Source organism: Ictalurus furcatus, chromosome 8 (assembly GCF_023375685.1).
Source record: "Ictalurus furcatus strain D&B chromosome 8, Billie_1.0, whole genome shotgun sequence".
NCBI classification, from domain to species: Eukaryota; Metazoa; Chordata; class Actinopteri; order Siluriformes; family Ictaluridae; genus Ictalurus; species Ictalurus furcatus.
Genome location: NC_071262.1, coordinates 3,903,797 through 3,927,393, shown reverse-complemented (window position 1 = coordinate 3,927,393; position 23,597 = coordinate 3,903,797). Strand labels below are relative to the sequence as shown.

Genomic DNA, 23,597 nt, shown 5'->3' with positions numbered 1-23,597 from the left:
TTTTATGGCAACATGTAGCAAGATTGCCACCCCTGGTTCTACAAATGCATAAGTGGGTTGCAATTATTATCAGTCTATAATATAACTATACAGATAATGCAGTGATTTTTTAAAAATTATATTTCCTCATCACCCCTGGAAATGAATTCCTGGCTATGCCACTGCTTTCTTGGGCTACATCTATCTATCTATCTATATATCTATCTATCTATCTATCTATCTATCAAACTAGACCCCAGTCAATCAGTGATAGGATATATATACCCTCACTGAACACTCTATTAATATTGTGTAGCGCCTCGCTTTACTCTCAAAACAGCCTCAATTCTTTGTGGCATGGACTCCACGAGATGTCGGAAACATTCCTTTGCGATTTTGGTCCATGTTGACGTGACTGTATCATGCAATTCCTGCAGATTTTTCAGGTGTACTTTCATGCTGCGAATCTCTGGTTCTACCACATCCCAAAGGCGTTCTACTGGATTCAGATCCGGTGACTGGGAAGGCCACTGAAGAACACTGGACATATTGTCATGTTCATGAAACCAGTTTGAGACGGCTTTTGCTTTGTGGCATGGTGCGTTATTATATGCTGGAAGTAGCCATTAGAAGATGGGTAAATTGTGGCCATAAAGGGATGCACGTTGTCAGCAACGATACTCAAATAGGCTGTGGCATTTAAGTGATGATTAATTGTTATGTAGTGGTTAGCACGTTTGCTTCGCACCTCCAGGGTTGGATATACAGGTGCATCTCAAAAAATTAGAATATCATGGAAAAGTTCATTTGTTTTCCGTAATTTAATTTAAAAAGTGGAACTTTCATATATTCTAGATTCATTACACATAAAGTGAAATATTTCAAGCCTTTTTCTGTTGTAATCGCGACGATTATGACTTACAGCTCAGGGAAATCAAAAATGCAGTATAATCAGCGGATTAACTCAAAACACCTGCGAAGGTTTCCTGATCCTTTAATCTCTCGGTCTGGTTCAGAACACAACCACAATCACGGGGAAGATGAACGTCAATGTTGCATTTCATTTGGAAATCAAGGTCCCAGAGTCTGGAGGACGAGTGGAGAGGAACAGAATCCAAGCTGCTTGAAGTCCAGTGTGAAGTTTCCACAGTCAGTGATGATTTGGGTTGCCATGTCATCTGCTGGTGTTGGTCCAGTGTGTTTTCTCAAGTCGAGAGTCGATGCAGCGTCTACCAGGAGATTTTAGAGAACTTCATGCATCCATCTGCTGATGAGCTTCATGGAGATGCTGATTTCCTTTTCCAGCAGGACTCGACACCTCCCACAGTGCCAAAACTACTAGTAACTGGTTTACTGACCATGGCGTTACTGTGCTTGATTGTCCAGCCGACTCGCCTGACCCGAACCCCATAGAGAATCTACGAGAGACACCAGACCCGACAATACAGACGAGCTGAAGTCCGCTATCAAAGCAACCTGGACTTCCAGAACACCTCAGCAGTACCACAGGCTGATCGTCTCCATGCCACGCCACACTGATGCAGTAATCTCTGCAAAAGGATTAAAACCCAGACCGAGTATCAGCGCGTAAATTAACACACTTTTCATCAGGTCGACATTTCTGTATTATAAATTCTTTATTCGAATATTTTGAGATACTGGATTTTTGATTTCCATGAGCTGTAAGCCGTTATCATCGAGATTAAAACAAAAAAGGCTTGAAATATTTCACTTTATGTGTAATGAATCTACAATATATGAAAATTTCCACTTTTTGAATTCAAAAAAAGTGGAAAAAAGGGAAAAAAAGAACTTTTCGACGATATTCAAAAAATTTGACATGCACCTGTATATAGGATAGCTACAGCTCTTCTTCTAAGTTAATTAGAAAGCTTCCTCCCAGAAAACACTCACCCTATTTGTTTCTTGGCATAACAGCATGCTTTATTGTTGAGAAAATAAATGACTCTTCTAGCAGAGCCATTTTGTCCTTACCCCCGTCTTCTTCAGTGATTTATGGAAAAGGTTTATTGATTAGTTAGGCCTATAAACAGCTGTTACATCAGGATGAACTGACGATGCATCACATGTCGGATATGTGAGATCGGATTGAAAATCGACTGCATTTAGTCCAGAGATTTGTATGAAAAAGTCGGGAGTAGACCCATTTTGCGGTTCCTCAACTTGGCTCCTAGGGCTTTATGGTGGTCAGGTTGAACCTGTTTTTCTCCCTAACCAAGAAAACCAAATGACATCGTTTCATCTTTTCAGCTATGAACAGAATACATCAGATGGAGCAGAAAATGAAGCTATGACGATTATAAAATCTTACTTGTGCAAATTTGTACTTAAATATTATTACTATCATTAGTATAATGTCACGCCTGTAAGATTATAAAGGTCCCTCAGCAAAAATCGAATCGAAAGGGTGTTTCACACAGAAATACCAGAAGCTCAGCACTACCCTTTAAAGAGGGTACTTTAAAAGGTATGCCTGTTTGGGTTTGAATTTTCTCTCACACTGAGAGGTTGATTTTTTTGTGTTAAACTGCAAGCATCCAGCTTCTTGGTAGAAAAGGGCAATCACATAAGCCACAGTAGTGTGGTCATGCATACTGATTATCATTCACCCATGCCTAATTTTGAGTCTAATTTTGTCTCATCCAATCTATGGCCTTTGCAGACAACTTCAAATATCTAATGCAGGTCTAGCATTTGTGCTGAGCAGCATTTTACTTAAAGGTCAGGCACAAGCTGACATGACCAAGCAGTTCTGAGCCTAGACTTTTATTGAATGTCCAGAGCAAATATATTGCTTTAGCTTTTTATTCTGCAACCCTTTGCATTATTCTCTCTTTTTAGACCTTGAGAGTAGTTTTGAGCTTTGTACGAGCACCAGGTCATACGAGCCTGTCTTTGCCCATCACAAAGTAGTGAAACAACTTTCAAGGACAATAAAAAAAAAAAAAAAAAAAAAAAAAAACCCTCTTTCTGCCTCAGGGGAACAAAAGAGCGATGGAGCTGGAGGTGGGATCAACGTGTGGCACGGAGGCAGTGAAAAAGAAGATTACAGTCACAGTGAAAGTGGCATTTACTGCACTTTAACTGTAACCACTCCTCTAATCCAGTCCCCTAAATACCTCTTAAGGCTGCTCCTACAGAATAATCCCACCTCAAACCATCATTTTTATTTATTAGCAGGATTCCAGTAGCACTATGCAGTGGTTATGAAATATTACACAGACTTGTGCCTCTAAGCTCGTTGAGATTCTGAAGACACCTATAGGGGTGGTGCTGGCTGGAGACCATAAAGACAAAAGACCTCTCAAGGTTAGTGGATAGACTAAAGCACAGACTGGAATGCAGAGGCTACAGCTCAGCGTGATATGGCTTCCAGCCTTGTATTTGGAAAGGCAAATTAATTAGCTTGTGTGTGCACTGCTATGTTTTATTATTTATTTGTTGCAGAAGTGCTGCAATCTGCAAAAGGTGAGGCCAGGTTCAGGCCTCTGGAAGAAGCAATGTCATTAAGCTCTTGCTGTGCCTGAACTAAAGTTGTAGAGTGTTCCTGCTGGTTCGCAGGTTGTGAGGCAGTGTTCTGCAGCCAGCTCCTGCTCAGGTGCATGAGGACCCGCAGCATGATCAGTGTGTGGAAGAGGCCTGATGCAGTCACTGGCTCCGGTCGGCTTTCCCGGAGCCAAAAGTCAAGGCCATCATGTTGAACAATGTTTATCGCTCTCACTCAGTGGCACAGTGACTTGAGATCTTCATCTGAGATATTGCAGCTGGAACTTTGGCCGTCTACGATTCCAGCAGCAAAAGGATGACTTGTCAGAGAGACGTGTAATTGGATCCATTGCGTTTTTGAAACACGCTTTCCCTCTGCACAGCCCTGATACAACTAATGAAGCATTACGTAATTATTTCATCAGCGGACGCATCGTGCGTTAGATTAGGGGAAAACACAAACGCAGAATACAGCGCAGACACCACTCGTCTAATTTATTTCTGATCTCACACCATTCTCGGCACACGTTACGAGCAAGGAATGCGTGTTAGATATCCGTCATGACTCCCGAGTTTGTTAGGATTCGTTTGTGATCACGGAGTGCCATTTCTCTGCGCTGCAATATGCCATTAACGACGACGTCTTTATTCAACACGCTGTCATCTTTCTCTTGTCTCATCCCTTCCTTGTTCCATCACTCTCTGCACTTTTTCCCCCTACAGACTTTCTGTGCCTCTCTTTCTCTCCCCTGGCATGACTTGAACTTGCTGTCACAGTCAGAATGGACTGACCTACTTGAGCAACCAGATAAGATCAGATTAGTGGAAGCAAAGCTCTGCTATCTCATGTGCCATTCCCTTCAGGCAGTGAACAGTCCACTGCGTCAGAAAAGGAGCCAGGCAAATGTGTTGATTTGCACTCATTTCAAGTAAAATCATATAATGGAATATGATGATCAAGACGCTTTTAATTCTTGTTCAACCGGGTTACACTGACACCAGGTAAAGAAATGCACTATAGCATACTGTATACTTCTGTGTATTTATTCCATTTAGTTTTTTATATTTATTACCTTGTTTATTACATTTTATTTAATGAATATTCCAATGTTTGTTTGTTTTTTTTACAGGCTAATCTCCATTATTAGCATTATTATACACCATATTATATTTGTCACATATATGCAGTGGTGCACATAGGGACAGTGGTGAAATCGAAATGAAATGAATAATAATAATAATAATAATAATAATAATAATAATAATAATAAACTTTATTTTATAGAGCGCCTTTAAAAGCAGCTTCTCAAAGCGCTGTACACAAATTAAGCAGTACACAGAAAAAATGAAAAATTATAAAAGTTAATAAGAATAACAACAACAACAACAATAATAATAATAATAATAATAATAATAATAATAATAATAATAATAAACTTTATTTTATAGAGTGCCCTTAAAAGCAGCTTCTCAAAGCGCTGTACACAAATTAAGCAGTACACAGAAAAAAATATATAAAAGTTAATAAGAATAAGAACAACAACATCAATAATAATAATAATAATAATAATAATAATAATAATAATAATAATAAACTTTATTTTATAGAGCGCCTTTAAAAGCAGCTTCTCAAAGCGCTGTACACAAATTAAGCAGTACACAGAAAAAAAAAATTATAAAAGTTAATAAGAATAACAATAATAATAATAATAATAATAATAATAATAATAATAATAATAATAATAATAAACTTTATTTTATAGAGCGCCTTTAAAAGCAGCTTCTCAAAGCGCTGTACACAAATTAAGCAGTACACAGAAAAAAATATATAAAAGTTAATAAGAATAAGAACAACAACAACATCATCAATAATAATAATAATAATAATAATAATAATAAACTTTATTTTATAGAGCGCCTTTAAAAGCAGCTTCTCAAAGCGCTGTACACAAATTAAGCAGTACACAGAAAAAATAAAAAATTATAAAAGTTAATAAGAATAACAACAACAACAATAATAATAAAAATAATAATAATAATAATAATAATAATAATAAACTTTATTTTATAGAGCGCCCTTAAAAGCAGCTTCTCAAAGCGCTGTACACAAATTAAGCAGTACACAGAAAAAATAAAAAATTATCAAAGTTAGTAAGAATAACAACAACAACAACAACAACAACAACAATAATAATAATAATAATAATAATAATAATAAACTTTATTTTATAGTGCGCCTTTAAAAGCAGCTTCTCAAAGCGCTGTACACAAATTAAGCAGTACATAGAATTTTTTTTTATAAAAGTTAATAAGAATAACAACAACAACAACAACAACAACAACAATAATAATAATAATAATAATAATAATAATAATAATAATAATAATAATAATAATAATAATAATAATAGGAGAATAGGCAGATTGTCATGGTACCAAGAAAAAATATATCCTTTATCGGAAAAAAAACAACGTTTTATCTCTGACTGTAGAGGCTGCTGTTATAGAAAATTAATCAACACCATCTGACCGGAAGTGCCTGTTCAACATATAATATCAATCTGTCTATAATTTATCCTTATGGAGATGGGACAACTTTTTAGAAGCTACTGTGTTTGTGGTTATGGTGATAAAAGGAAACGTGTAAACATAGACTTTGATTGTGCATGAATGCCGCAGACTCTTAGAGAAAACATAAGTAATACGAATCATTTCTCATTAACTGTAGTAAAGCATTAAAAACCACATAGTAAAACAGCTTTGGTAAGACGTTCGTCTATCTAGTCACCTACTGCATAATGGTTGCAATTTTGAATTTGTATTATATGGTGGCATGTATTAAACATTATTTTTTTCCATTATAAGTGAGTTTTGAGTAAACGAGTTTTTCCCAGTACAGCGAAACTACTGAAATTGTAGTCTGTGGTAATTCCACATAGTCTAAAGATGCATTAGGTTTCACTGATGTTGTTCCTAGTGTACATTGAACATTACACCTAAATGCAGGACACAACCATTCCTGGCTATATTTCGTACACAGAAAAGCACACACTGAAGATAAAACATAAAAGTGGTCTTTTTATTCGCAGCGTGACAACACCTCAGGCAGCCCTCCCAGAGTGAAGAGACATCCATCAGCATTTAGCTCCTTTGTCACCTCGCAGGAGGCCGCCACTGTGTTTAAGTCGGTCTGCTATGCAAACGGCACTGAGAGAGCTTAACACAGCGCCTTATATCTGCCTGATGGCTCTTACATGGCTGGCTAACCATTATTGATTCTCCTCCCTCAGGTCGTGACCCTGGGCAAGAACAGCCGAGGCTACCATTACATCCTAGCCAATCTGGTGAGTCTCTCCCACAAGGTTTTCCCTTCACTGGGCAAGTGAAAGAACATACTTACAGAGATATGTAGGAAGAACAGTAATATGGCCTACTCTGAGTAGGTGTAACTCTATAACTCTTGAATACATTTGTGGCTATGTGTACTATATGTACCCCACGGTTTAGTGCTTATGTAGCTCTTACTGTATCTTACCACACTTTGAGTAAAGACACTGTGCCATTCACACTCATGGACTACAGATCCAGTGTTCTACTGAACAGAGAGCTGGTTTTCCATGACAAGATATCCCTATGTGATTAGCCTGTTGTCAACAATGTGATGTTTGATGAAGTAAGAATGAGTATAGTTTTCAGAAACATCACTGTATTTTAGCTCTGGGCAGGGCTGTGGAGCAAAAAAAAAACTCCCAGAGAGAGATGAATGGATGGATGGATGGTTGGATGATTGGATGGATGATTGGATGGATGGATGGATGGATGGAGGATTGGGTGGATGGATGGATGGATGATTGGATGGATGGATGGATGGATGGATGGAAGATTGGATGGATGATTGGATGGATGGATGGATGGATGATTGGATGGATGGATGGATGGATGGATGGAAGATTGGATGGATGGATGGATGGATGATTGGATGGATGGATGGATGGATGGAAGATTGGATGGATGGATGGATGGATGGATGGATGATTGGATGGATGGATGGAGGATTGGATGGATGGATGGATGATTGGATGGATGATTGGATGGATGGATGGAGGATTGGACGGATGGATGATTGGATGGATGGATGGATGGAAGATTGGATGGATGATTGGATGGATGGATGATTGGATGGATGGATGGATGATTGGATGGATGGATGGATGGATGGATGGATGATTGGATGGATGGATGGATGGATGGATGGATGATTGGATGGACGGATGGACGATTGGATGGACGGACGGACGATTGGATGGACGGATGGATTTTTTTTCTGTATTATTTATTTGGTTGTTCGGTTCATTGTTTATTTTTGTTTGCGTGTTTATATTATACATATTCAGAATAGTGCTAGTAGTTGTTTGCATGCAGTATATCTTGTCTTTTATCAAAATACCAAATGTACACGCACTGTATCACCGTGTAGTTATAAAATACACTAACACCAAATCTGTGCTGATTTATAACGAGCGCTTTCATTTTATCCCGCAGTTCTCTCCCAGTTTCTTTATCGTTTTCGTTCTCCTTTCAGGGCTTCTCCAATGTGAGCCTGGACAAAGTGTATGTCGGTGGCGCAAACATAAGTGGCTTTCAAATAATCAATCCTGAAAACCCTGTCGTGCAGCAGTTCCTTCAGCGCTGGGACCGGTTAGATGAAAGAGAATTCCCAGAGGCAAGGAACACACCTCTGAAGGTAAGCCTTTCATGTCGTACACTAGAAAAAGCATCATTATGCCTTATCGACAGCCTTCTGTTTTTTTCATTTCGCTCTCGGTTCCCGTCTTCCCTTCGCCTCTGTCTTCTTCAGTAGCCATTGCTGCTTACTTCTCTTTCCTCCTGCTTTCTCCTCGTTCTTGTCTCCTTTTCCTCGTCTGCTTTCCCACCCCTTCACTGCAGTCGATTTATTGATGTCCAGTCTAAAAGCTGAGTTCGAACCGGAGATTCAATTTACATCTAATTAAACAAAAATCAGCAAAGAGATTTAAAGTGATACTTCAGTGAGTCATGCAGGTGTGGGCTGACATCAAATCGCCAAACAGGTCAAAGAAATTTCTAGAGCAGGATTTGGCTTTGGATTATTTATTTTTGCATAAAAAGTACTAATCTAGTGTTCATGCATAATAGCGGTGAATAAAAGTGGACCTGATCTGTGGGTCTGCACACTTATAAAAAATCAATTCCAAGAATCTCCATGTAAAGCTTTCGGTATGTAACAGAAAACAAAAACTATTGCTCACTGCAAATTAGTGGATGTCAGTGCGTTCCAGGCTTGTTCGGTGAGATGCAGCGTAATTACAGGTGTCACCTCACAACAACAATAGGACTGAAATACTGTTCCAGACAATGCTAAACATTTTACACGTCACTGTAATTAGAACCCAATGTAGAGCCGTTTCCACAAGGAGAAACAATGCACTTTTGTAAATATGAATAGAACAGCATGGCATGAATCTTCTTTCTGTTTAATGTCAGACCAAGTTATGATTATATGTGGCGATGCATTGCAATTATCCTGCATAGAACAGTGTAAGCTAGATACATGTACGTACATAGGATGAGTTGCTGGTTTTTATCCTTGAACATATTGTTGTTCGTGCTCAGTATGGAAGGTTTGCGAAGTGTTAACTGGGCTCAGTTTCAGCCCTAGAGGATTCATTGTACAGCTATGTAGCTTTCTGCACACAGCGCTAATACGGATAAATTAATACACCGGCTTTAACTCACAAAGGGCTTGATAATGAGTCCTCGAGTTGCACCAGGTGCTTAAGAACTAAGAAAGCATTCATTTGTGCGGTGAACACGACGACTAAAGGAAGGATGTAGTCCAGGTTGTCCCAAAGTCTCAGCATGGGGACTAGTGGACAGTAAGAAAGGTAGTGCAGTACTCATCTCGTGGTCTCTCTGTGCAGTACACCTCTGCATTGTCCTACGATGCCATCCTGGTGATAGCGGAGGCGTTCCGGTACCTACGGCGCCAGCGCGTGGATGTCTCAAGGCGGGGCAGTGCTGGAGATTGCCTGGCCAATCCGGCAGTTCCCTGGAGTCAAGGCATCGACATCGAGAGGGCTCTCAAAATGGTAGGAAAATTCGCCGTGCAGCTCAGCTCTGACTTTCTTGTACACACACTAGCCCCCCATCACCACCCCCAAAATCAAGTTCCTCAAAATGAACTGTTCAGCCATGCCTGCTCACCATGCAGCTGTAAATGAAACTATTGCAATGCGCTGCCACCTTCCATTTGGCCTTGGAGGCTTGGAGTGCTGCCCATTATTTCGTCAGGTTTCTTCCTTACTTTTCCTTGGCAGGTCCAAGTGCAAGGGATGACTGGCAATATCCAGTTTGACAGTTTCGGCCGCAGATCAAACTACACTATCGACGTTTATGAGATGAAAGCAGGCGGGCCAAGAAAGGTATGCAAACAAATTGAAATCCTTCTAGATATCATAAAAGCAGAGCGGAGAGGGTTTGCAAATATGCGTCCTTTAAAATATATCCTTCTCGCTTTTTGAAGTAGACTGTAGAAGTCAATCAGATAGAATGTCAATCACTCGTAAAGGTCGGGTTATTATAAAGTGATTATAAAGTGATGGCTCTCTTTGATATTTGATATTAGATATTCAGAGTGAGTTTGGATGTAGCTTGTTTAATACGTCGAGTGAAACTAAGGAAAAATGATTTTCCTCATTGCGTCTCCTTTCTATTTACGTGACCCCATTTGCGCAAGCCCAGATCGCACTGACTTTAGGATGCAAGCGAAACGTATGTATCGTCTTAGTCACAGGTCTATCGTTAGCGACTCTTCATTGTATAATCTGACATGGAGAACACACTGGGGCACGGTTTGTGACAGAATTCAGCCAAATAAAAAAAAAAAAAAGGTTTTCCTGGTATCATTTCATACAGTGTGATAGTGAGCATAAAATGAAGTAATAAGAGTAGTATTACTATTAATATTCTTGAAATGAAGTCGTAATCTTAAAAGCCTACATAAGTAAACGCACGGTGTAAAACCACTTAAATACAGGAGATGTCTCAGAATGGATGTCTATAAAAGAGAGCGTCACACTTTATATATCAACTTACGTCTAGTACGTCTTTAGAAATACGAAACGTCAGTCTGACCGTGATTGCAAAGTGAGAAATAAGGAAAGTTCGCTGAAGCGTTGCTTCACTTAGCATAGCAACTGAAGTCTCAATGTGCGCATGCTTCGAGCAGTTGAATACTTGGAACAATCTAGTGGTTTATGGGACACGGTTTGTCTTTGCAGCTTATATGAGGGCTCAATTTCTCCCACATCAATGCCACTTCAGCCTGATGCAGTGCTAACGCTAGCACTCCTTTACTAAGCGGCTAGCACTATATGATTGCAGTCTGGGTCTTGTGCTACAGTTTAGAAAGTCTCGTTTAGTCCAGCTTAAAAACACTGGCTTGTTAATGGAAGCAAACCGACGCTGCATCTGAGTGACTTCATCTATTAATCTGAGGATAAACAAGTAGCACTTCATGCCACCAAATAACATCTAAGCAGCACACTCCTCACATTTCCTTGTTCTCTTTTTCTGACTGCTCAGCTGATTTGTGCGTGCGCCGTTCTGAGAGCTGCCCGATGCTTGTATTGTAAGCATTCTCCGTATTTAAAAGCTGTCTGCCAGACACACTCCTACTTCCACTCCCATTTAACAGGAAGCAATAGCAGCTCATGCACCTAATGCCATTTTAATGAACATAGTCTTTTGAGAGAACGCTTTTATAGCTTTATACATCTCCGGCAGCCTCTTTAGCTTCTTGTCTGTACGTGAAATTATTATTTTAAAGGAGGCGAAAAAAGACCGAGGGCAGAGGGAAAAAAAAAAAAAGCGTTAATGTGCTTAAAATGGCTGTCGTTTTTGATAATAACAACAATGTTTTCCCTTTCGCAGATCGGCTACTGGAACGAGTTTGAGCGCTTTGTAAATATAATGGATCTGCCATACAGCAACGATTCATCCTCAGTGGAAAACCGAACAATTGTGGTCACTACTATTATGGTACACGTTCCACAATGTTTTAAATGTGTCACATATTCTGCCACTCAGGGTCATGGTGTAGACTCACAGTTTGATACATTCTGTCCTGGGCGGCTAGAAGTATATTTCTTTTGCGTTGCTTTCCATCCACTCACTACACGTTGAAACAGTCGAGGGGCGAAAAACACGATGAGTGTTTCAACTGTATCCGTGTGGGTGACAAAGCATTTTGATTTCCCATATTCCAGTGGCCTGTCATAGCAGTGACATCACAATAACGGCATTTGGTACAATGGTAATGTTTTTATTTGTTTTGGGTTTTTTTTTTTTCATTTATGTTTCCATCATCAAACTTGACATACAGTGCATACGTAAGTAAGACCTGTCTCCGCTCATCAAGTAAATGGTCATGACACACAGAATCAACCAGCCAGCGAAATCACAGCAGGGTTCAATGGTTTGTCTGAGGCTAAGTCAAATAAACAGGGAGGACAGGGATGATCATCAGGCTAGCCTTTTTTTTTTTCTTCGTTCTAATTTTTTTTTTTCATTATACACAAACCAGGAGATTACACCGCTACTAAAAATTCATTTCACCTTCTGCTTTCTCTGACTCCTTGATTTTTCCACGTTCAATTTGATTAATGCTTCTAAACCAAGCACAGAACTAGAACAAAACATTAAGTCTAATCGTGATGTCTCTCCTACTACAAATGTGTACAATGACTTTTGCATGAAACAATAAACAGCCCCGAGTTGTTTTGATCGTCATCAGATCCATACTCACTAGCTTGCAATGGAGAGTGTCCAGGAAAAGACAAGGTGAAAGGATGTATTCAGCACAAAGCAAAGCAAACAAACCATTGCTACCCCACTGGCAACCAAATTGTCTCTGACTCTAATAGGGAAGCTCTCTGTGTGTATGAAGCCCTATGGTTTGGTAATGATGTGCGAAAAAAAAAAAAAAAAAAGGAAAAAAAAAAAAGCTGCTGTTGCTGCTGTGCCTTTAATGGAAAGACAAGAGAGAAAAGAAGTACTGGTACAGGTGTGGCCAGGTATTTGAGATTTTTTTTTTTAATCTTAATGATGCATTTATCTACTAGTATGTATGCTCGTGTCCTTCACTGTTTTTTTTCTGGAATGATATGTCTTTGCCACACAATGGTGCGACATGCTTGAAGCAGATTTGTCTGTCTCCAGTCACTGCCATTTACTTTATGAAAAGGAAATCACCTCTCAAGACCCTGACCACCAACCCTATCTCTCACCTTACGTTCACACTAGCAAGCAACAAGTCATTTGTAGTTTGTCTTTTGTCCAGTAGGGGCATAGCAACTGCTATCGTTGTCATTTGTGGGCGTGTCCTGTCGAAAGTATTTCATTTGCTTGTTTGTTTGTTTGTTTTGATATTTCTGATGAAAAATGCTAGTAGACAAAATGACAGTGCTTCTAACTAGCACGTTCGCCTCACACCTCCAGGGTCGGGGGTTCGATTCCCGCTGCTGCCCTGTGTGTGTGCAGAGTTTGCATGTTCTCCCCGTTCTGCAGGGGTTACCTCCCCCTGTCCAAAGACATGCACGGTAGGCCGACTGGCATGTCCAGAGTGTCCGTAGTGTGTGAACGTGTATGTGATTGTGCCCTGCGATGCTCCAGGGTGCACCCTGGCTTGTGCCCAGTACTCCTTGGGATAGGCTCCAGGTTCCCCGTGACCCTGTTGGATAAGCGGTATAGAAAATGTATGGATGAATCGATGTGAAAAATATTTGTTTGATTTATATGTTAAATGCTAGGCTTTATACTCCAAGTTAGCAAAGCAAGCTAACTCACCAGAGGCGCAAACGATCCCAGCTGCTTCCGTCCGAGCTTTATTTTTTGTTGTAATGTGTCACGTTTATTGAGAGGTCGCATATGACAGAAGAAGATGAAGCCAGGGTTATATTCTGTTTTCAAATAGTAAATGGGAAGTAGGAACTAAAAGTTGTTAGTGGGGAACTGAACAAATATGGTACAACACATGCCATAGTCAAGGACTTAATCAAGGACTCATTTGAGCTAATTGTTTGGCTTTAATTGGTCTTACCTAATTAGCATAGAATTGAGAAAACCTCACTTCAAATGTTTGGGGGGTTTTTTTGTTGTTTTTTTTTTTGAGCTGTCGGAGAAATCGTGGTTATCTCTCGCACACGCACTTAGAAAATGAACTTGTCGCTTTGTTGCTTGTTAGTGTGAAAATAATGCAACTCAGCCCCTACTCCAACACAGAGCGAGCGTGTGGGTCAGTGTGTGTCCGTGCCATTGTTCACCGTCCATCTTCACGTCCATATTGTTAGTAGGGGCTGGGTGCATTAGCAAAGGGGTCTCGCCAAGATCATATGACTCCATGTTTGCTCTCTCTGTCTCATCCATCTTGTTCTTGATGTCATGCTGTTTGATTTTTGTACATGTGTATGTGTGTGTCTGGGGTAAAGAGTGATCTATAAAGCGAAAGGAGATCTAGAAAGTGAAAATGAGTGACAGTGTGTGTGTGTCTGTGTGTGTGTGTGAGAGAGAGAGACAGAGAGAAGGAGACTGAGCAGGTCTGTATATGATTACCCCGCACGCCCTTGCATGCTCTTCACTGCTCAGCTGTCGTTCGGCTCTGGTGACTGGCGCGCACAGGTGACAATAAACCAGCGTGTGTTTGATTAACAGGAAGCGCCGTATGTGATGTACAAGAAAAACCATATGCATCTGGAAGGCAATGAGAAGTATGAAGGCTACTGTGTCGATTTAGCTTCCGAGATAGCCAAACACGTTGGGATTAAGTACAGACTGTCTATAGTCATGGACGGCAAGTATGGCGCCCGTGACCCAGAGACCAAGACATGGAACGGGATGGTGGGTGAACTAGTATATGGGGTGAGTACCAGTCCATTTTTACCACCTTACCTCTCTCTACTAATTCGTTCTTCTTTTTCGGAATATCTCAGTCGTGTGTATGTGCATGTTTTGAAGACTTTACCAAAGGCCTGTATGCTACTGCTACATTCATGATTAAGTGGGAACTGGGAAAGGAGGTGTGCACAGACATTGGCAAGGGAATAGATATTTCAAAAGAGCACTTATGACAACAAATGAGGACAATGTACCATTTCACATGTTGTACAATCTTACACTATACGGCCAAAAGTTTATGGACACCTGACTGTCACACCCATACGTGCTTGTTGAGCATCCCATTCCGGATTCAGTCCGTCTTTACAGTTATAATAACCTCCACTCTTCTGGGAAGGCTTTCCACTGGATTTTCGGGCGTGGCTGTGGGGATTTGTGCTCATTCAGCAACAAGAGCATTAATGAGGTCAGGAACTGTGTTGGGCGAGGAGGTTCGGTGTTCCAGTTCATCCTGAAGGTGTTCAGTGGAGTTGAGGTCAGGGCTCTGTGCAGGACACTCGAGTTCTTCAACTCCAACCTTGGCATATCATGTCTTCATGGAGCTCGTGTTGTGCACAGAGGCGTTGTCATGCAGGAACATGTTTGGGCTCCTTAGCCCTCTCAGTCAAGGGAAACTGTAACGCTACAGCATATAAAGACATCCTATACGATTGGGTGCTTCAAACTTTGAGGCCGCTGTTTGGGGACGGTCCACATATGGGTGTGATGGTCAAACGGCCACAAATCTTTGGCCATATAGTGTGATGTATCTTGTCTTTTAAAGTCAGTGTATTTCATAATCATGTGCTGTAAGCTTTCCAAGCCCGTATACGTATAATACTGTCGCAGCCAAGTTGTGCCTGACTTCCATTCAGTAAGTAATGTAATGTATTAATATTGTCTAATACGCAACACATAAACTACAATTCATGCATATTGTGAAATAATCAAAATTGCGGTGCATAAAATTCAAACACCATGCATTTCTGCTCTTTTTTACGTGTACAGTACGTTCACCTCAAACAGTTCATGTCACGTGACCTCTCCTGACAAGTTGCACATCAAAGAATTAGTTCCATGTCCATTTAAAAAATTAAAAAATTTAAGTTTCTATAAAAAAGAAAGGGAAAAAAAAAAACTATATAGGTACTGTTGCCAGTTGGTATGATGTCATTACACACAATAGAATCCATTTATCTCTCTAAGGGGCGGCTAAAGCCGGTTCAAAACCCGAGGTGATATTGTGTTTCGTGGTCTGATGCTTCACAGCGTGCTGCCCGCTGATTCATCTCAGCATCACTACATCAGAAAGCCACTTCCGCTGCTTGTACCAGGGCAAGCATCCACTTTTGCATTTGTCAAAGTGCTCAGTGCTGTAAATGCAGGCAAAGCCAGTGAAATCATTCCCGATTCTTCTGACCTGCACCGAACACGGAGAGGGAGGCCGTATATAAAATGCATGAGGGTTGGGTTACCTCATCTGTTCAATTTCCTAACTATCATCCACAGAAATTGTCTGGTTTTGATGTGCTGTGGGTTGAAATTACACTCAAAATGAATTTAAAAAAAAAAAAGTCCACTCTTGGTAGGAGACGAAGAAATAAATTTCCTTTTAGTCTGGTCTAGAATACCCGTTGTGCTATATCAGCCTGGACAGTTAGGACTAATACTGGCATGGCATTTTGACCAGAATATTTATTTTAATCTCCTTGCATTTTAAAGGTCACCCTCATATGTTGATCTGTACAGGGTTTTGTTTTTTTGTTTTTTTGTGATGTTGTTGTTGTTGTTGTTGTTGCTCAGTACTGATTGTCATGATGAGATCCGCATTAGCTTGAATTGGTTATTACATGGCACAATGATGTGTGACTGTGATGACAGGTTAAATTTTTTTTCAATTTCTATTTGCTCAGGTTTGTGTTTTCTTAAATCTTCAGTTCAGTTGTATTATGAGCAACGAAGCGCAATACGACGTCATCCACAAATTGATAGTTTGTACCAGAAGCTGTTATTAGTCACGTAAAAACTCCCGCCTGTATCATTGCAGCATATTTTCAACTTTAATCATTATAATAATAATAATAATAATAATAATAAAATGAGTATATGGAAAACTGTCATTAATCATCTGAGATCTTTCATTTTACTCTTCTTCACGTTCCATGTAAATTCCACTCGGATCATACAAAAGTGCAGTTTATATGATCACCGTTTGCCATAGCGCACGTGTTCAGTGCATATTTCACCCTGGATTTAGAAAAGACGATCATGTCTAATTATTTATCCATAGTGCAAGAGGAAGAGATCCAAGGCGTGTTTCTGCCTTACTGATAAATCACTTCTGGTAGACACTTAATTAGCTATTTATATGCAAATTATTCCATGATTTATTGAGACAGTACGCCAGTGTTCCACTCACTACTGAGTGCAAGATAAAAGGAAATGAATATTTGCAGGGTGCTTTTATACCCACCAGTCACCTGCAAAGTTTCCATGACCTTATCCTGACTTATTGCATAACTAATGCAATAAGTGGCGGGGGAGAGATCTGAGATCTGGGATCTCTGCTGACCTTACATCCGAATGCCCTCGAGAGACAAAAGCTGAAGCGGCTACAGATTCTACTTGTCACATCTCAAGCCCACAGTTCCCAGAGCAGCAGTTGGTGATGCATGAGGGGGATGGAAAGTGTTAGGCGAAAGATTTGCAGTCTCCTTTAGGCCTGATGGAGTGGAGGTCAGCATAAGGCTTAAGCCACTGAATTGTTTGTGAACACTCAGCTGTCTTTTCTGCGCTATGCGGTCAAAACTGTTATGCTTTGCATATCTTTTTTAGATGCTCCCAGGCAGTGGATGTCCTCTTTTTTTATTTATTTTTTTTTTTTTTGAGCAGCATCTCTTTTTTTAACAGGAGCCTTATTATAAGTTCTGCAGTGTTAGGGAGCTGTACCCTAGGGCAAAGGCAAAACATTTATTTAGAATCTCTTCCTTGTTTTCGTTTCAATTTGCCCACATACACGAGGATGTGCCCATACTCATCGTTACACATTCAGAATAACAATCATTTGGATGATGAGCTTATTGAAGGGGTAAAGACTATCAGATACTAAAAACAGTGACCTGATTTAGACTATATTACTTACGTAGGCCTTTCGTTAACTTCAGGATGTACGTTTGTGTTGACCAGAAAAGCAGGACACTAATAAATGCTGCAACATGTCCCCCTTTTTCCCCCCCCCCGCAGAGAGCGGACATAGCGGTCGCACCACTGACTATAACGCTGGTTCGAGAAGAAGTGATCGATTTTTCGAAGCCCTTCATGAGCTTGGGCATTTCTATTATGATCAAGAAACCTCAGAAGTCCAAGCCAGGCGTGTTCTCCTTCTTGGACCCTCTGGCGTATGAGATCTGGATGTGCATTGTGTTCGCTTACATCGGCGTGAGCGTGGTGCTGTTCCTCGTGAGCCGCTTCAGTCCGTACGAGTGGCATCTGGACGAGACAGATGAAGCCAAAGACCCCCAGACTCCTCCTGACCCGCCTAATGACTTTGGGATTTTTAACAGCCTGTGGTTCTCTCTGGGGGCATTCATGCAGCAGGGCTGTGATATCTCACCAAGGTTGGTGGCCTCATCAGTATTCCACTCTCCTCGTTTTAGCAACGTACAGTCATAAAAATGTTTTTTTTTATATATATAAAGCCATCCTTCATGCCACTGTGGGTCTGAACGTTCAAGTTAAGGGTCTGTGCATTCGTACTGTATAATAGCTGTTGAGAATAGTTTAGGAAATGGAAATGTTGAGTAATTGCAATCCAGTTTTAGAAGCTTTGCTCTGATAATGAGATCCGTTCTCAGTAGGACACACTGAAAGTACAAGCTTTGTTTGTTTCCTATAAATTTTTTTGTTTACTCTGATATAAATCACGTTTGTCACATTTATCACGTTAGCGTCCCGTGCACAGGACAACGGGTTAACAAAAGCAAATTTCACTAATGTCAGAAGTTTATATTCGCTTTTGGTGTCTTCCTACTGTTATACTTCTACATTTGATCAGTAAAAGGCCAGCAAATACATATGGTAACACTTTAAGCTTTTACTAGTAAACTATTTATAAATAGTTAATTAATGAACAATTATTTCAACAGTTATATATCTCAGTTTCTGTGTTGGTGAATTCACTATTCTGGTTGGTCAGAAGGTGTTGATGAATTTTCTATAACAGCAGTTCAGACAATAATTCCAGCCACAAGGTTTATATTAAGAGGGCTACGGAACGACTCGTTATAGCCGTTATAACATACTCATATAACTTGTTTCTCAGATATTCCACAACATTAAAATGATGACGTGTTATTCTTTAATAAATGAAGAAATCCAACTTTTGACATATTGCACGAGACAGGAGAAATAAATCAAATGAACACAGATGTGCTGTTATTGTCACTGATGACTGTCCTGTAACAGCACATCCCCATTGTGCTTTATTCTGTACCGATTAAACATTACTAAATATACTAATTAAGCAATTTGAAAGCTGAGTATTTGGGATAACTCTAGTTTACTGCTTTATATTTCCTGCTCCCAACATGAAACCATGCAAAACGAAAATGCTAAGTTATTGATAAATTATATTTTTAAAAAAATATATTATTATACGAGGAAATATTTTCATCCGATACCTAACTATTAATAATATAATACAATAATATATTATATTATCTAACTATATGAACATTATCTGACGTTGTTAGATGTAAGATGTTAGATGTAAATACGTCAGTTGTGATTATGATTATTTATTTATTTTTGGTTTATAGCACAATCACAATCATATTTTGACATTCTTGACATTAGCTTTTGTTTCAGTATATGGCTTTTTGTTTGTTTGTTTTTTTTTTAGTTATTCTCATCTTTATCCTTTATTCAGCGATGTTAATGTCGGTCTCTTTGCATTACTTTGCATGCACCTGAAATGGTTTCATGCCGTTCCTAAATAAAGCAGCAGGAAGCTGATTAATTAGGACTCGATCATGCTGCAGTCTGCCACAGATCACTTTGCACATCTCCAAATATTTCTCCTGTGGAGCCTGTTAGAGCTTTAGTCAAATAACCGAACTGAGCGCAAACAAATGGGCTTAGTACAAAAATGCAACAAAAAAAAAAACCACATCTTGTTAATATTGTTTAATGAGGAGGAAAACACTTTTAATTGAGAGCTTTTTAATAGTAGTAAGAAGCTTTTTTGGCTGGTAGGGTTACCATAGCCATGAGACGCTTTGTATTTTTCATGACGGATCTTTTTTCGTCGCGGCTAAGCGGATTATTCTGGGTGATTTAATACATTATTCAATTGATTGTAATGAACCATCTTTCATGGCTTAAACTTAGTTTATATCGACTGAAAAGTACCGGTCAGTTTAAACGTAATTTAGTTAAATTGATTACTATTGTATTTGCAAGACCTTGTGTGTTCATTGTAAAGCTTCCTCTCTAGTTGCACACAGTCGACTCCCAAATCCAATACCATAAACGTTTCAAATCAGCATTAAGATACATTAAATATTTCTGCTTGGCATTTTAGTTCACTTAGGAATACAAAGCGTCATTTCTTGCAGTTGATATGCATACATCTCGAGGATAATCTGGTACTTTGATGACTCAGCAACACTATTGTCTTCTCTACCCGATTGTCAGTACCGCCGAAGACCGAGTAATTACACCGCATCCGTCCATAAAATCCTGCAGTGCTCTGTGACATTAACGTGTTTCACAAGAGAACATGCCTGACGGGAAATTGCCATCAAGGCTAGAAAACAGCTATCAATTGTATCTAAATTTCAACACAAATAGGTCCTGTGTGCCTAGGGTGAGAGAGAGAGAGAGAGAGAGAGAGAGAGAGAGAGAGAAAACTAATTGCACCTCATATATTTTGCTGCTGGGATTATAACAACCACAGACAATAAAGTGCAGATTTAGTTGGTGCACTTACTGGAAAGGCTTAATCAGTATGAACTGTTTAATAAATGACTTTGGGGACCCCTCTAGGAATAGAAGCCCAGATTATAACTGCACTTTGACCCTTGGGCATAATGCTGAATTATAGATGCTCTAAAACTGAGCAAAGCCTCTTATTTCTTCCAAATGAATAAACTTTAAACAGAAATGCCACTATTAAAAGTATGAAATGTGTGAAATCATATACAGTCCCCTCCAGAAGTACTGGAACGGCAAGGCCAATTCTTTTGTTCTTTAGCTAAACACTGAAGACATTTTGGTTTGAGGTCAAAAGGCGATCTATCGTATGAGGCGATAGATCGGAATTTCCGCTTTCGTTTGATGATATTTACATCAAGATGTGTTGGGGGGAAAAAACCTCGGACATGTTTAGTTAGTAACCCAACATTGGTTATTAATAGTTATGTTGATTTCAATTACCTCAGCTAGAGCAATTTAAATGTTCAGTGGCAGCTCGTGCATAGAGTCTCATTACATGTGTAAGCATTTCATCAAATGTTAATCTTCATCAAGTCCTCATTCATAAAGCTTTCTACTCCCTTACTTCTTTTGAATGACCAACGATTTTTTTTCCTATTTTACAGATATAAGCCGTTGTTCTGTTGATTTGCTCACCTGTCCAGATGTTGCGCAATCTTGACGCAGCATGTTCGCGGCCTTGTAGCACCATAGAGTTATTATTTCACCTAGTGGTCAAAAATGGGAACTGCACCAAGCACTAGTAGATACCCATTGGGGAAGAAATCACACTGCCCCATGCTCACTCTATGAACATTTTTAACGAAGGAGGAGCAGCAGACATGACAGTTAATGACAAGGGTGCCAAATTGGGATAGGTTATTTTTTTAAAACTTGCAGCCACCAAGATCTTGGATTATAACGAATTATCTAAATAAAATTTCCTAAAACAAAAGCGAAGTGTAAGTGCAGACCACGGGTCTACGATGCACAGAACCATTTCTATTGTAATTGTAGAATTGTTCTATTGGAAAAGGAGTAGTAAGGAGTAGATCATGTTTGTATATCAGAAATGCATGTTCACCATGATGACCTTTTCTTCCACCCCACACAAAGGCTGAGAAATAGAAGGAAAACAATCTTTTAGGGGGTTAGTTTCAGATCTTTTGTGTGGTTTTTAAGATGTAGTTGGACTGCAATTTTTCTCCTGAAACCTGGCAAGCACACCTGCTGTTCCAAACACAATTGAACTAGAACTAGACTTTATGCTGTAGGACTTTATGTTGTCAAATCTCTACTGCCTATTATAGGCTATTAAAAATAATTACTGTATTGAAGCCTATAGCATCATGTGATAGCCTCTCACCTTTGAGGCTTTGTTATTATTAATGTCAGATCCTCAAAGAGTTCTTTGCCATGAGGTGCCATGTTGAACTTCCAGTGACCAGTATGAGGGAGTGTGAGAGCGATGACACCAAATTTAACACACCTGCTCCCCATTCACACCTGAGACCTTGTAACACTAACAAGTCACATGACACCAGGGAAGGAAAATGGCTAATTGAGCCCAATTTGGACATTTTCTCTTAGGGGTGTACTCACTTTTGTTGCCAGCGGTTTAGACATTAACAGCTGTGTGCTGAGTTATTTTGAGGGGACGGCAAATTTACACTGTTACACAAGCTGTACACTCACTACTTTACATTGTAGCAAAGTGTCATTTCTCCAGTGTTGTCACATGAAAAGATATAATCAAATATTTACAACAATGTGAGGGGTGTACTCACTTTTGCGAGATACTGTATAAAATACGAGTGCGACAGTCAAAGTCTCCAGAAGAACTGTGTCTGGTTCTGCAAGATATTCCATAAAACTGACAGATCATTTCCTTATAAAACTGCAAACATTGTACCTGAGACTACTAATTTTTTGTTCAAGGCAAAGGGTTGTTACACCAGCAACGCTTGATCATTGATTCTGTTTCATTTATTACTGTTTACTGCTCTTTATAGTATTTTTTAATGTAGAAACATTTAATTCCATTGTTTTTGAAGGCGTCTTTGCCCTACCGCATTTCTTTGCATGTGCATAAGACTTTTGCACATTACTGTATATTGCTAAAATTTTCCTTTGATTTGTTCGCCATTGCTAATTTTAGCAATTTTCAATAAATAACAAAGGAGTTGTACTCAGAAATTTGTGTCACACTGCTACATTAGATACACTGGAGCATAAAGGGTCATTTCAGGCATTCTGAGGATTGTGAGTGATCAGCCATTATCGTTACCGATTGAGTAGAATATTTTAAAATCTGACACAGCTGTTAGCCATGCATCACCCTGACACCAAAATGTCTTCTCCCACAATAATCTGTCACCTTCACTTTCTGGTGCATTTCTCAGTTTAAATTGATTTGCCTCTTTAGTCATAGTTATGATGCCGATTGTTATTTTTGGTCTACAAGGATTGGTAAAGAAATACTTTATGAACAATTACTGGTGCTAGGCACTGCACGGATGTCTGTTTCAGGATCAGACGTAGAATAATACAAGTTTAAATCACCAGAGATTATCATCTGTCATGTTTTAAATAGTACATTTTGTATGGATGTTCTCCAGGTCCTTATCGGGCAGAATAGTGGGAGGTGTCTGGTGGTTCTTCACCCTCATCATCATCTCGTCCTATACTGCTAACCTGGCTGCCTTCCTCACAGTCGAGAGAATGGTCTCGCCCATTGAGAGCGCAGAAGATCTAGCCAAACAAACAGAGATTGCCTATGGAACGCTGGACTCAGGTTCTACCAAAGAGTTCTTTAGGGTGAGTTTGCCTTCATTTTGTACTTGAATCGCCCTTAAAAAAAAAAAAACTTTGAGGTATTTGATTTGACAGGAAATATAATTGTCTAATCTGTTGAGTAGATCTTCCTTTGGACTGCCACATTGGTCTTGTGTATTTAATTTGAATCATTGCTTGGGTTTTTGTACCAATTATTCATCCAGGTAATTGGATGATCGCCAATTAAACTTTGACTTAAATAAATAAAGTTAGGGCGCGTGTAGCATTCTGAGCTACCAAGCTCTAAGGTACTCGATCTAAAGTCTACTCCAGTTTGTTTTATGGAGTCGGTTGGAATTTCACGTTGTTCCAGCCATACTACACGACATGAG

General features: G+C 39.5%; 1 protein-coding gene across 1 annotated transcript in view; it reads left to right on the top strand.

Annotated features, from left to right (window-relative positions):
* The window catches only part of LOC128611084 (glutamate receptor 3), a 51,194-nt gene that overhangs the window by 4,590 nt on the left and 23,007 nt on the right, over positions 1-23,597 (top strand). Inside the window, exons 2-9 of the mRNA XM_053630338.1 lie at positions 6,777-6,830; positions 8,069-8,230; positions 9,447-9,614; positions 9,843-9,947; positions 11,458-11,565; positions 14,236-14,442; positions 17,701-18,074; positions 23,049-23,247. Of these exons, the coding sequence (XP_053486313.1) occupies positions 6,777-6,830; positions 8,069-8,230; positions 9,447-9,614; positions 9,843-9,947; positions 11,458-11,565; positions 14,236-14,442; positions 17,701-18,074; positions 23,049-23,247 (1,377 nt within the window). The remainder of the gene's footprint in view (positions 1-6,776; positions 6,831-8,068; positions 8,231-9,446; positions 9,615-9,842; positions 9,948-11,457; positions 11,566-14,235; positions 14,443-17,700; positions 18,075-23,048; positions 23,248-23,597) is intronic.